This window comes from Elaeis guineensis, chromosome 10, assembly GCF_000442705.2.
Source record: "Elaeis guineensis isolate ETL-2024a chromosome 10, EG11, whole genome shotgun sequence".
NCBI lineage: Eukaryota > Viridiplantae > Streptophyta > Magnoliopsida > Arecales > Arecaceae > Elaeis > Elaeis guineensis.
Window position 1 is genome coordinate 33,308,337 of NC_026002.2, and position 12,473 is coordinate 33,320,809.

General features: G+C 40.0%; 2 protein-coding genes across 8 annotated transcripts; one reads left to right on the forward strand and one right to left on the reverse strand.

The window, feature by feature from the left end:
• Positions 1-95: 95 nt before the first annotated feature.
• Positions 96-9,476, forward strand: LOC105052796 (phosphatidylinositol 4-phosphate 5-kinase 4-like). Of its 7 annotated transcripts, none has more exons than XM_073245003.1 (8): positions 96-3,467; positions 4,957-5,124; positions 5,232-5,397; positions 5,493-5,609; positions 5,714-5,907; positions 6,072-6,217; positions 6,297-6,351; positions 8,381-9,476. In XM_073245003.1, exons 1-8 carry the CDS (start codon positions 2,194-2,196, stop codon positions 8,664-8,666), a joined length of 2,406 nt encoding a protein of 801 aa, XP_073101104.1. In that variant the 5' UTR covers positions 96-2,193; the 3' UTR covers positions 8,667-9,476. The 7 variants fall into 7 exon arrangements, 6 of the variants coding, with proteins under 6 accessions (XP_073101104.1, XP_073101103.1, XP_073101100.1 ...); XM_073245002.1 differs by having other exon boundaries at positions 6,072-6,179; positions 6,265-6,351; positions 8,381-9,473; XM_073244999.1 differs by having other exon boundaries at positions 6,072-6,163; positions 6,265-6,351; positions 8,381-8,587.
• A 559-nt stretch (positions 9,477-10,035) lies between these two features.
• LOC105052748 (two-component response regulator ORR9) lies at positions 10,036-12,216 on the reverse strand. Its single transcript, XM_010933686.3, has 5 exons — positions 11,963-12,216; positions 11,786-11,877; positions 11,588-11,665; positions 11,384-11,454; positions 10,036-10,599 (listed from the first exon to the last, which is right to left on the reverse strand). Exons 1-5 carry the CDS (start codon positions 12,063-12,065, stop codon positions 10,362-10,364), a joined length of 582 nt encoding a protein of 193 aa, XP_010931988.1. The 5' UTR covers positions 12,066-12,216; the 3' UTR covers positions 10,036-10,361.
• Positions 12,217-12,473: the final 257 nt, after the last annotated feature.

Below are 12,473 nucleotides of genomic sequence, written 5' to 3' on the forward strand. Positions count from 1 at the left end.
GTGATATGTCACATAGAAGGATTGTGGAGAGCAGGGAAAAGTGGATTGGTATTGTAAAGGCTGAAAGCTGTTAGGTTCACAATCCCCATTTTTTTTGGAATATCAGAGGTTAGTTTTTGAACAGACTGCAGTATCCTTAAAATTTTAGCAGGTCTGGAACATATTGAAAAGTGTAGAACATGCGGATCAGATGCACTTGGAATCTCTATACCTCTCTCACTGATTTTCTCAACATGGAAATTATATACATAGGATGGCCAGACATCTGGAGAGGTTTTCAAAACCTTGAATGGCACACACAAATCATTGGTTGTTACAGATGCAGGCAGCCCATAATGTAGATCTTGGGAGGATTGTATTAGAACATCAATTGTCATTTTTCTTAAGTTTTATTTGTGGGATCGTTCCTTGAATAAGTTTTGACAACCTAATCTGCATTGCAATCAGAAAAGCTCCTATGCGTGGGATGTTCTGCTGCACTTTTCTTAGACATTGGTGGAGTCATGTGGAATGGAAGCGAGAATATCCAGATCACAAAGGTTTCATGAAATCCTTGCTTCAGTATAGTGATTCAACAAGCCAGTAAAGGAACCTTTTCTTTAATGGATATATAGAGCTAAGAGAATCTTTTGAGCATCTCTCTTATGGGCTCACCAAGGATACATGTTCTGGTGGAGGAGGAATCCTCCTTCCTCTCTAAGGAATAGAAATTTTACTTCAGATTGAAAGGGATTTAATCTCCGAAATCAACATTTTGGACTGAAAGTAGAGCTCCAACATTCAGCAGGATTGCTGATCTAGCAAGTTTTATGAGCATTGCAAGTGCTGTAGGCAGGCATCAGAAATGGTTGACCATTTATTTCTTAGATGCATCTTTGCCAGGCCTCTATTGCGCCCTTTGAAAAGAATGTTCAAAATTCATGGATGGCCTGGATCTATCAGGTCATGGTGGACTGTTTGGTGTGAGATGAGGGCTCCAACCAGGTGTAGGTGGGATTAGGACTGCATATTCGCTGCATCCTATTGGAGTATATTGCTGGAAAGAAACCCTTGCACTTCTTAAATAAGTCTGTAGAGGCATAATGTTGATGCTTCATAATGTTGATGCTATATTTTTCATGATTGGACACGATTTCTACCATCATGAAACCTCCGGTGAGTTCCCACCATTTTACTCAAAAAGATATGGGTAAATAAGCAGATTTTGACATCATAGATACAAACTCTTAGCTTGCAATTGCTCATAAATGAAGGCATCCCTTTATCAAAATGACTTCAGCTTGAAATCCCCCTTTAGACCCGCTACTTCCACCTAGCCAAAGTACCAAATACACCTCAGAGTGAAAATTTTCCCCTTTTTTCTTTTTTCTATTTTTTAGAGGGGATATAGTGGTAACACAACCAGGTAAGACCTTAGAAGAGGCTACGTTTCCATGCTACTACACATGGGACAGCTCCGACGGTAGACCAGGCAAACCCTCGGCACTTGCGTTGCAGGCATTCGGAGCATCGAGAGATACACCAGCGCCATTTGGACAGCGGGGACTCGTATGGCGTTTGTTGTTTTTCTCTCACATGAGAAGTTTAGTTATATAATTTATACAGCCAATTTTAAACACGGGATAAATGAGGACGCGCCACCAACGCACTTCCCTCCTAACGTGAAAGAGAGAGAGAGAGAGAGAGAGAGAGAGGGAGGAAATTAACGTGATTGCAAGCAAAGAAAACGAGCTCTCTCGCCATCCTATCTTGGCTGTCTCTATCCACATCCATTATCCCTAAAATAAGAACATTGTATGAGGAGAAGAGCCGGCCAGGGCTGGAAAGAAGGGATGCCTCCATCCTTCCTCCCTCCAGGTGTTGGTTCCCCATGCTTCGTCGGAGCCCCTTCCGGAACCATGCTAACCAACCAGAATCATCCACCATCCCTCCTCCTCCCTCACTGTAATTTCCATTTGGAGAAACAAAATATCAAAACCAAATCAAAGAAAAGAATAATACCACATAAAAAACCAAACCAAATCTAAAATTGAATATTCCTCCATCCAATACTCTTTGGTTCTTCTCCTCCTATGCATCATAGCAATCCAAATTGATTGAATACATTGATGTTCGTCTTAGTAAAACCAGGACGAATCAAGAGACGCAATAGAGGAAAAGGAGGAAGGAGGAGGAGGCAAATAGAAGAGTAGAATGTTCAAGGACATCCAACGCATCAAGGCGTGGGAGTCCACCGTCCGAAAGACGGAGCAGCAGCCGCCGGCGCGGCGGCGCAGCCTTATCTTCCCCCCATTGTCGGTCGCCCCCACCGCCGACGACCCCGCCACCCCCCAGTCCTGCGACAACGCCTCCCTCGACGTCCCCGTCCACCACGCCGAGCGCCTCCTCCCCAACGGCGACTTCTATACGGGCCAGTGGCACAACAACCTCCCCCACGGCACCGGCAAATACCTCTGGACCGATGGGTGCATGTACGAGGGCGAGTGGCGCCGCGGGAAAACCATGGGCAAAGGCAAGTTCAGCTGGCCCTCCGGCGCCACCTACGAGGGTGCGTTCAAGTCCGGATTCATGGACGGGTTCGGCACCTACACCGGCTCTCTCGGGGACACCTACCGCGGCCATTGGTGTATGAACCTTAAGCACGGGAAGGGCAAGAAGTCGTACGCCAACGGCGACTACTACGACGGCGAGTGGCGCTCCGGCCTCCAGGACGGCCACGGCCGCTACATCTGGAAGAACGGCAACGAGTACGTCGGCGAGTGGCGCGCCGGTGTCATCCACGGCCGCGGCACCATCGTCTGGATCAACGGCAACCGGTACGACGGCGGCTGGGAGGACGGCTTCCCCAAGGGCAATGGCAGCTTCCACTGGGCCGACGGCGGCCTCTATGTCGGCCATTGGAGCAACGAGAATGGAGCCATCCAGCAGAAGGGTGTCTACTACCCGTCGCCGGCGGCGAGCTCGCCGACGCCCAGGGATCCCCATGCGGCATTCGCTGCCGGTCTCGGCGACTGCAAGGTCTTCCCTGGGGAGACCGTGTCCATCCTCCCGTCGCAGAAGACGCTGAACTGGTCGGGAATCGAGGAGAATTTCCTCCACAACCAGGCGGTGTGTGGGCAGTCCAAGTCCGGTGACGGCCGGCCGCGAAGGCGGGCATCGGCCGACAAAGTCGGGACCGGAGATACACCGAGGAGGACTAATGAGCACAACAATGCCATTACTGGTGGCGGCAATTGGGAGTCGGGCGGGGATTATGGTTGTGATGGTGAGGAAGGAAGCGTGACCAGGGGAAGAGGGGCAGAGAGCGAGGGGGTTGATGGGCTTCAGCTGGAGCGGACTGAGTCTAGAGGGAATGGAAGGTGGCTGCCGATAAAGTGGCCGCCGGCGGAGGTAAAGAGGCAGGGAGAGACTATCTCCAAAGGGCACAAGAATTATGAGCTCATGCTCAATCTCCAACTTGGGATCAGGTACCCTGCTTTCTCTGCTATGAGTTGTTGTTTGTATGGATGTTTAGGTTGGAGCAGGAGACCTAGCAAATGATATTGACTTACTGTCTCTTATTGATCTCTAATTTTGTTTCTATTATGAAATTTTGAAATTATCATATATCTTTATAGTTTTCTTTGTTTTAGTGTCTCTCCTTTATTCTGTATTTGTTTTAGGTCGTGCTCTCTATAGACCATGATTGACCTTGTAATTCATGGAATCTAGGAGGAAATGAGTATGACAGTTATTAACGTGGTGAATCAACAAAAACTAGCAAAAAAAATTCATGTAGTAAGAGTTGCATCATCGCATTAAAGAACTGCTGTTTTACAACCATTGTAGAGGATAAAGTATTTGGAAAAATTATGCTCTTTTTTTTTTATTCCCTTCTCTTTGGGTCATTGGCTTCATGACTTTATTTATTATACATATAGTTAACTAGAAATTTAAGAATCAGTCTTCATTTATGAGCAACAGATTTGGTGCCCACAAGTGCATTCAAAATTTTTAACCTGAAGACATTTCCAAAGTTTTTATTTGGTATCTTCTTGAAAGTGGAGCAGCTCCATTTGTAATACACTTTGTGTCACATGGAATTTGAAGAGATGTAACCTTGCTGTATCCCTCTAAGTTGAAGGACAAACATGCTGACAAGGCACTCGAGCTATTTTAAGGAAGCAAATCAGTGGGGAGGCTCTCCTCTTCATTTCCTGTAAAGCTTGCCTTTGTTAATATATGTTGATTTATTGGACTCGGGATTATTTTTTTATGTAAAAACCTAAATACTTAGATTTAGGACAAATTCAAACAGTGATGGATGTAGTCTTCTGAAGCTTGCTAAAGTGGACTGATAGCCATTAGAAGGAGATAAAAAATAGTAGTTGCCCTTCTTTATCTACCCAAGCCAAGAATTTTTTTTTCTTAATAGTAATTTGTTATTTGTAAAATGATATTTGCATGGATGAATTCTGGAGTCCTTCATGTCATGCAGTTGCTGAGTCAAGACCTTGTTGATACATTTCAGAATCTAACTCCTATGTCCATATCCATGCAACAATAGATCCAGCAGCTAGGAATCCCTATGTTACACTTAGATTATTATGTAAATTAAGATTGGCTTTCTATGTGCCTATCCTTCATGCCTGGAATGATTTAAAAATTGGAAAGAATAAAGAACCTGTAATGTGGTAAAAAGATTCGGTAAGCATGCATTGCATTACTCACCCAGTCTGTTCTTTCTAAGATGGCTAATGTAGTAGATTCTCCCCTAAATTCTTTCTCTTTTAGTACCCCACCTTGTGAATACTATCAGCTTGCAGAATCTATATTGAAGTTTTTTTCTTTTGCTATTAATTGGATTATATGTTGTCATTCATCAACATTTAACTGTTTGGAATCTTTTGTGAATATTTATACTCTTCTGAATTTAATCATCATAACTAGTTTCTTACCTCTCTTTTGGTATTGTAGACATGCAGTAGGAAGGCCAGCTCAACCTTCCTCGCTTGATCTGAAATCATCTGCCTTTGACCCAAAGGAAAAAGTATGGACAAGATTTCCTCCTGAAGGAACAAAACATACACCTCCACACCAGTCTTGTGATTTTAAGTGGAAGGACTACTGCCCATTGGTTTTCAGGTTTGTCCATCAATTTATTCAACGTGTATCCGATGTTCTTGTGAGTGCCAATCTGCAACTTAATTTGTGCAGGCTTAGCAACCCCATTTTCTGCTTTCAATCTTCAGGACACTGCGCAAACTGTTTAAGGTTGATCCAGGTGATTATATGATCTCTATCTGTGGAAATGATGCCCTTCGGGAACTCTCATCTCCTGGGAAAAGTGGAAGCTTCTTTTACCTAACCAATGATGATAAATACATGATAAAGACTATGAAGAAATCAGAAGTAAAAGTGAGTTCTTTTTTCCCCACCTATGCATTTTTCTGAATCCAAGCAAGACTATCATTTTTCTCATCTGTCCTGATGCATTATGCTTTATGAAACAGGTGCTTCTGAGGATGCTCCCAGCCTATTATAACCATGTCCGGGCTTTTGAGGATACTCTAGTTACCAAGTTTTTTGGACTGCATTGTGTCAAAGTTACTGGGGCTACTCAGAGGAAGGTTAGAACAACATGTTGAGGTCGAGCATCCCCAACAGGAAGCCCCATAGATTGGTTAAATTATTTTTCATAGTTTTTACCCTTCTTTTTGTAAAAATGAATCAGGTTCGCTTTGTTATTATGGGAAATCTCTTCTGCACCAAGTATGCAATTCATAGGCGTTTCGATCTCAAAGGGTCTTCCCATGGCCGTACAACTGATAAGCCTGAGGAAAATATCGATGCAAACACTACTTTGAAAGACCTGGACCTTAATTTTATATTCCGACTGCAAAAATCTTGGTTTCAGGATTTCCACAGGTATTTATGTCTTTTTTGCTTACTATGGTTGCCAGTCTTAGAATTTTGCCTTTTTTTTTTAACTTTGACTTTGCTGATTTTTTCAATTTCTTACTTTATTTTTGTGTTTTTAATCCCAGCCAGTCTGGAACTGCATTCTGATTTAATGCATTCTTTTTTTGCAGGCAAGTAGATCAAGACTGTGAGCTTCTTGAGCAGGAAAGGATTATGGATTATAGTCTTCTCGTGGGCGTTCATTTTAGAGAAGTGTCCCAAGATAAGCTCCCAACTGAAGGACAATTTCAAACTCAAACAACACATAAATTTCCTTGTAATTTTTCAGCTAGGAGGCTGAAGAATTCCATTTATTTTGGTTACAGGTAGTAGTGATCCTGACAACACAAATGAAGCAACTCCTCGCCTTTCAAGAGCAGACAGGGATCAGTTTCTTTGTGATCCAACCAGGTATGATACAGAAACATGCTTTGTTAACATTACATTCCTTATGTTTTAATCAGATTCTTATTGAAAGTATTCGGAATTCATAGGATGATAAACCATTCACAAACTTTCACACATTCAAAATCTGGTTGAAGGTCTTAGAATAGTCTTCTTGGAGTCTGAGCACATAGATAGAGGTCATGTGGACAGATGCCCCAGAAGTCCTTCTGGTCTAGTCGATCTCACCATGACCAACTAGCACCATATGTTTGGTTTGCTTGTAGTTCCATAAAATTGTTGAGAAAACTAAATTAAAAACATAATCTAACTTTTTAGATCTGTCTGAGCCATTTATTTTTGTTTTTGCAAATTATTGAAAGTTTGTCAATGCCACTAGACTAGGTCTAATATTTGCTTGGAGACATTATCATACACAACATCAAATATTTTGCATGTCGGCTTTAGCTTTGATGCAAACTGTAATTGAATGATTGGAAAATCTAATTTCTAGTGTCATCACAAGAGAGAATTTTCTTCTGTTTTTCTGATTATCACCTCTCTATAACAATGCGAGGTGAAAAGCACTAACTTATTCCAATACGATGTCATGCTGTCTTGGTGTTGTTCTGAAGTAGTGAGTGAAAAATTTAATTGGGTCTGTGCTACTAGCTGATACTATTTGCCTGGAGTAAAACACATGTTTAGAATCTTTCTTATGTGCCTGTAGTTGCTTCTTGATGCTTTGGAACTCCTCTTTTATCAGGCATCTCGTAATATTACCCCAAACTGCCCAACTTGGATTAAGTTGACCTTGACAATCTCAATACACAGAGAGAGGAGGGAGAGAAGAGGTGTTGGACACAGAGGTGGCCACTGGCCATAGTCAGAACCAACAGGCAGGGGCATTCCGAACAGCATATAATGTGGTAAAGTTGGTGATGGTTGAGTTTGCCATGGTAATGGTGTTGGCTGGTGAATAGGGGAGCTGGGGGAGGATAGTTGTGGATAGGAGAGGGAAGAAGAGAGGACTTGAAGGGAAGAAAGGAGAAGGGAGAAGGAGGGAGGAGAAATCAAGCTGGCTTATACCTTTTTTTTTTGTCCTCTCCTTTTGTCAAGACCCTAAATTCTATGCTTCTGCCTGTTTAAAGCCTGGCATGTCCAGTTCAAACCAGGTAGAAATTGGCCCAGGTTGATGGTCTTCAAGCCAAGGTCCGGTACCAAACCTAGGTAGGATTAGTATTTGCTACATCAATTGCTTACCATAATAATGCATAATTTTTGTATTTGACTAGATCTTGTGGTGATTTATCCTATATAAGCGACAAGTAATCTTTTAGTTTACTTTGAAGAGCATGGTTAAAAGTTTTGCCTGAAATGCTTAAACCAAAAATGAGAATTTTATTTTCGACCAGATTTAATCGGAAATCATAGACAGTTTTGGATTTTGCTAAAACTAACTTAGGGCCAAATTGATTGTGTATATATATCCATGCTGATTTTTATCATGTCTCTTTTCTTTCAATGTTGAAAAAGTTTCTCTAAATTAAAACTTGGAGTTTTGCAGTTTTGTCAAGACTCGGAAGCATTGAACACTAAAGGAAGGTTTTTCGTAAAGATTTGTCTATCCTAAAATGCAAGTCTTGTAAACATTTAGATTGTCACATGCTGAGTTGTCATCAAAAAAAAAAAAAATCAAACCTAATATGATTTTTAATGAATATTTTTTCATAAAATGTTTTTATTTTTTTAGTGCAAAATCATTTAATTGTCATAAAAAAAGAAGAAGAAGAAGAAGAAACATGGAACCTATTTGGCCTGGGTGTCTGGGCTAGAATTGAGAGTGAGACCAGGTTTTACTTTTTGAAGACATTCTCAATAACTGATGGTTTTGTTCTATTGTTTCAATCTGCTCTTCTTTCTTGATTTGTGTCACACTGAATCTCAATTTAAAATCTTCTTCCAGCAAGGTATATTGAACAATAGATTGTCCGAAGTTTCAAATAAAACGGCTCCCACTTTGTTCCTTTTGAAATATTGTATGTGGGTAACGCAGGTGGGCTGCAATCAAACTTGGTGCAAACATGCCTGCTAGGGTCGAACGAATAAAGAGGAATGATGTTGAATCCCTGCTGATTGGGGAACCAACAGGAGAGTTTTATGATGTAATATTGTTCTTTGGCATCATTGACATTCTCCAAGACTATGACATTAGCAAAAAGCTCGAACATGCCTACAAGTCCATCCAGTATGATCCAACATCAATATCAGCTGTTGATCCGAAGCAATATGCAAAGCGCTTTCGTGACTTCATATTCAGGGTATTCACAGAAAACAACTAATTATATTTTTAGTTGGAAGTGCCATTGTTAGTTTTAAGAAATTCAGAAGTAAGATTTACCATCTCGATATCGAATCCCATACTGATATCATTCTATTACATTATCGGTATACAATATGATATAAGATGATGAGATGTACCAAGTATCAGTAGAATACGAAATTATGTATCAGTATTATGATACAGTGCATCTAGTATGGTACAATACCTACAGGTATGACAAATTTTGTTCAGAAGATCATGGCAAAGGATGGTCAACCTATAGCTGTATGTTCAGCTTCTAAATATGTATATATGTTTTTTCCCCCAACTTCGGAAGAGTTGATGCATGGACCACGGCCACTGGAGGATTGCGGGGGCTTCAGGAAGTAGTTGGCTTATAACTCAACATGGTTCACTTAGTGACTCACATATCAGTAGGTATTTACAATTTCAATGTCTATTGGCTATAGTTATTTTTTATTTATATTATTTATGATAAATATGAAAGTTTTACAAGGAAAGTGCATCAGGTTGTAAATGATTGTGCCAATGTTCAATTGTGTATTGGATGTCATTATTTTGTAACGACATAATTTTCCCTCAGAAGCTGATGAAGAATTTCTGGGGTCTTGGCAATTATGTCAATAAATTGTACAGGAGAAATTAATTATAACCTCATCTTTATTCAGCATTGTTTAGCTTCTGGAATCAAACAAGTGTTAATACATTTCCTTTTTTCTTTTTCTTTTATTTCTCATGAAAATTTGCACTTAATTCAGCAGAGAAAGTGCTTCATGTCTCCGGTAAATAAAGGTGGTTGTGTTCACACCTCTTTAATTCAAAATGATAAAAAAAGAAAGAAAGAAAAGTTGCATCAACAATTTAACCTTATCTAGTCATTTTTTTAAATTTAAATTTCCAGTTCTGCTCTATGCCTGTGTTTAGACACATTCTGACTAGTTCTCCTTTTTAGTCCGGAAAGATGATCCAAAGATTTTGCCAACATATTTATCATACTGCTTGATGTCTCAAGATTTATCAGCCTATATCAACTAAGATAATCGGACTGAGATTTTCTATAGATCATTAAAAGAACTGGTGCAAACTGAGATCTTAGTGGATAGCTTGGTGGAATGAAAACTTTGTTAATTGTCGGCTTCAAAAGTTCTTCATGGAGGGTAACAAGAGCGAAGACGGAAAGGCAGTGGTGAAGACACATCAGGCCTCATGCCTGTGAATTGTATATTAAGAGATAACAGCCTAGCTAAAACCATGAAATAGATAAGCCTCTGTGCACAGCTCAAACATAAAAATTTCTCTGCTCTTTCTAAGAAATAACACTTTTTCTCATTATCAGGATGGATCAAACATAAAAATTTCCCTGTACGTTCTGAGAAATAACAGTTTTTCTCATTATCAGGATGGAACAAATAATTAAGTACAAGGCATCTACTTGTTCTCGTACCCAGACTTCCAATACAACCTTCCATCATTCACCTTATTCATTATTTACATCTTTTAGTTATTGGCAGTTCTGATTTCCAAGCAAGACAAAATTGGAATACATTACATATAAGTATTCCCCTGTTATCTATTTTTTCTTGAGCAATCCTATGATCTTACATCAACATGAAAAATAGTGGAGAAAGTAGAACTTTTAAGGATTTCTATTCAAAGAAGGTAAAAAATAAGAAAGGAAAATAAATATAAAGTATCATAATACTGTCAGGCTGCTTGTGAGTCTTGGTCTTGTCATCTCAGGTGAAATTTCATCATCCATGGCCTTCCTTTTGTTGCTGTTCTTATTGCTGCTGGTGATACTATCGTCCTGCAGCACCTGCTGCTGATGCTGCTCTTTATATTTCCCTTTCAGTATATGTGGTTTGAGCCTGTTCATATCTGATAGCTGTACTGGTTTAAGAAAGAATTCTTCTGCTCCTTCTTCCAAGCATCTGGCCACAAATGGAACACATCAGACCATTACTTGTTGGTACTAAAAAAAGTTAAAACAATTTACAAGTGGGTGTTTTAATTTTATCATTCTTCTGATCCCAGGAGGTCGGAAACACAGCACTGGCTACCGAAAGTTTTTAAGAAGAATGAACAGTTTGGAAGAAGGGCATTCTTTACCAATTTGGCTACAGAAATTTCATAGGCATTTTTGAACTTTGAAGCCATCAAGACTTTATGACAGCAGATTCCACAACCACTTCTATCTGATTTGGTTCTCATTAGAATATTGGATGAGTTGAGATTAACAGCAGAGAGAGGAAAAGACCCCAAGATTTATCTGACTTGGAGCTTTTCTCTTTATTCTATTTCCTTGTCAGAAAAGTTAGTTGGATTTGGAAGAGTATAAAATCTTCACAAATCCTTAAGCATCCAGCAAGCAAATTATTAACTTGAATAGTGGGATGTTTCACATCAAAATAGTTCCTCCAGTTTTGGCCAAGAAAAGAGGGGAAAAAAGGACTTTATAGGAGGGAGAAATTCCCATCTCTATATGAATCTTTCCCTCTGTCAAAATCAGAATACAGCTAAACAAGAGAGACTCTGTTATACTAGACCGTCCTAGTTTTTGCTTATATTTCTTTTTTCTGATTGCATCATACCAGAAATTATTAAAGTTTTATGCAGAACATAAGAATTAAATATTTTCAACAACAATAGCTCTTGAAAATATACACAGAGATTGCAGAAATTCTTTACAATTATCGAAGGAGTTATTATGCTCACCTGTTGATCCTGGAAGGCACATTCTCAGATGACATGATCACAACTGGGATGTCTTTTAGAGAAGATGACTCCTAATTCAGCAATCAAATAATCCTCATAAGCCCTTTTTATTGCAACTAACATCAAAGCCAGACTACAAAATTCCTTCATATCAAACTAAATTAACAACCAAAGACTGTAAATTTGAACAACAATGGTAGGTACCTTAATCTTCTTGAGAAGATCATAGCCAGTCATTTCAGGCATGCAGTAGTCAGTGATGATCAAATTTACTTCTACATCCTGTGAACCAAAGCAGCAAATCGAATTTAATTTATCATTCACTATACCATCCATCACCCAATTATTAAAATATTAAAAAAAAAAAGTGAGAGACATGAACAGGGCCTTAAACCATCATACATGCTGGTCAGAAGAAACAAAAGGCGAATTGGTCTGATCATCCTGCAGACCCAGAATTTGCAAAGCCTTGCTCCCAGAATCCACTGTGGTCACTGAAACAAAACAATAGAGAAAACAAAACTTAGAATCAGGACATCAGAATGGATCTTTTTTTTTTCTCTGTCTTCATCAGAGTACCTTGGTATGATGAGGTCTTGAGGAGCCTCTCAATCAACATTCTGTCAAGAAGGCTGTCATCCACAGCTAAGACATGGAATTGAGTCTCTGTAGCAACAGCCATGGTGCCTGAGTACTCCTAAGAAGAACAAGAAGAGGGAGGAATGGAATAAGAGGAGATAGGGGGAGTAGGTTGTATGGATGTTTTCTATATAATGGATTCCCTCAACAAGGACGGGAGGCAAATGTAACAAAGCCCCACCCAAATCCCACCACTTGGAAAGCAAGATCCGACCAGATTTCCTCCATATCTTCCCTGCAATCCCCCTCAATTGACCCATTATAACTTTGAATTGGAGAGCAAGAAAGGGACCATGCCACCCCTACCTTTTCCCTCTTTTCCCTGTCTCTTTTGGCTTACTGTCCTCTTCCCGTCCCTTTCTTTTGCAAGTCATCTATCTTCCTTACTCACCACCCAAGATCTGTTAAATTGTCCCCTGGTCTTGACTTTAATCGATTGGTGCTTACTTTT

Excerpts from the sequence above, each read along its gene's own strand:
- LOC105052796 (XM_073245003.1), top strand. The coding sequence starts at position 2,194 with ATGTTCAAGGACATCCAACGCATCAAGGCGTGGGAGTCCACCGTCCGA. Across the intron at positions 5,908-6,071 it reads TGGTTTCAGGATTTCCACAG|GCAAGTAGATCAAGACTGTG; the intron begins GTATTTATGTCT and ends CTTTTTTTGCAG. Across the intron at positions 6,218-6,296 it reads AACAACACATAAATTTCCTT|CAACTCCTCGCCTTTCAAGA; the intron begins GTAATTTTTCAG and ends ACACAAATGAAG.
- LOC105052748 (XM_010933686.3), bottom strand. The coding sequence starts at position 12,065 with ATGGCTGTTGCTACAGAGACTCAATTCCATGTCTTAGCTGTGGATGAC. Across the intron at positions 11,878-11,962 it reads CAAGACCTCATCATACCAAG|TGACCACAGTGGATTCTGGG; the intron begins GTACTCTGATGA and ends GTTTTGTTTCAG. Across the intron at positions 11,455-11,587 it reads ATCTTCTCAAGAAGATTAAG|GAGTCATCTTCTCTAAAAGA; the intron begins GTACCTACCATT and ends TTGCTGAATTAG.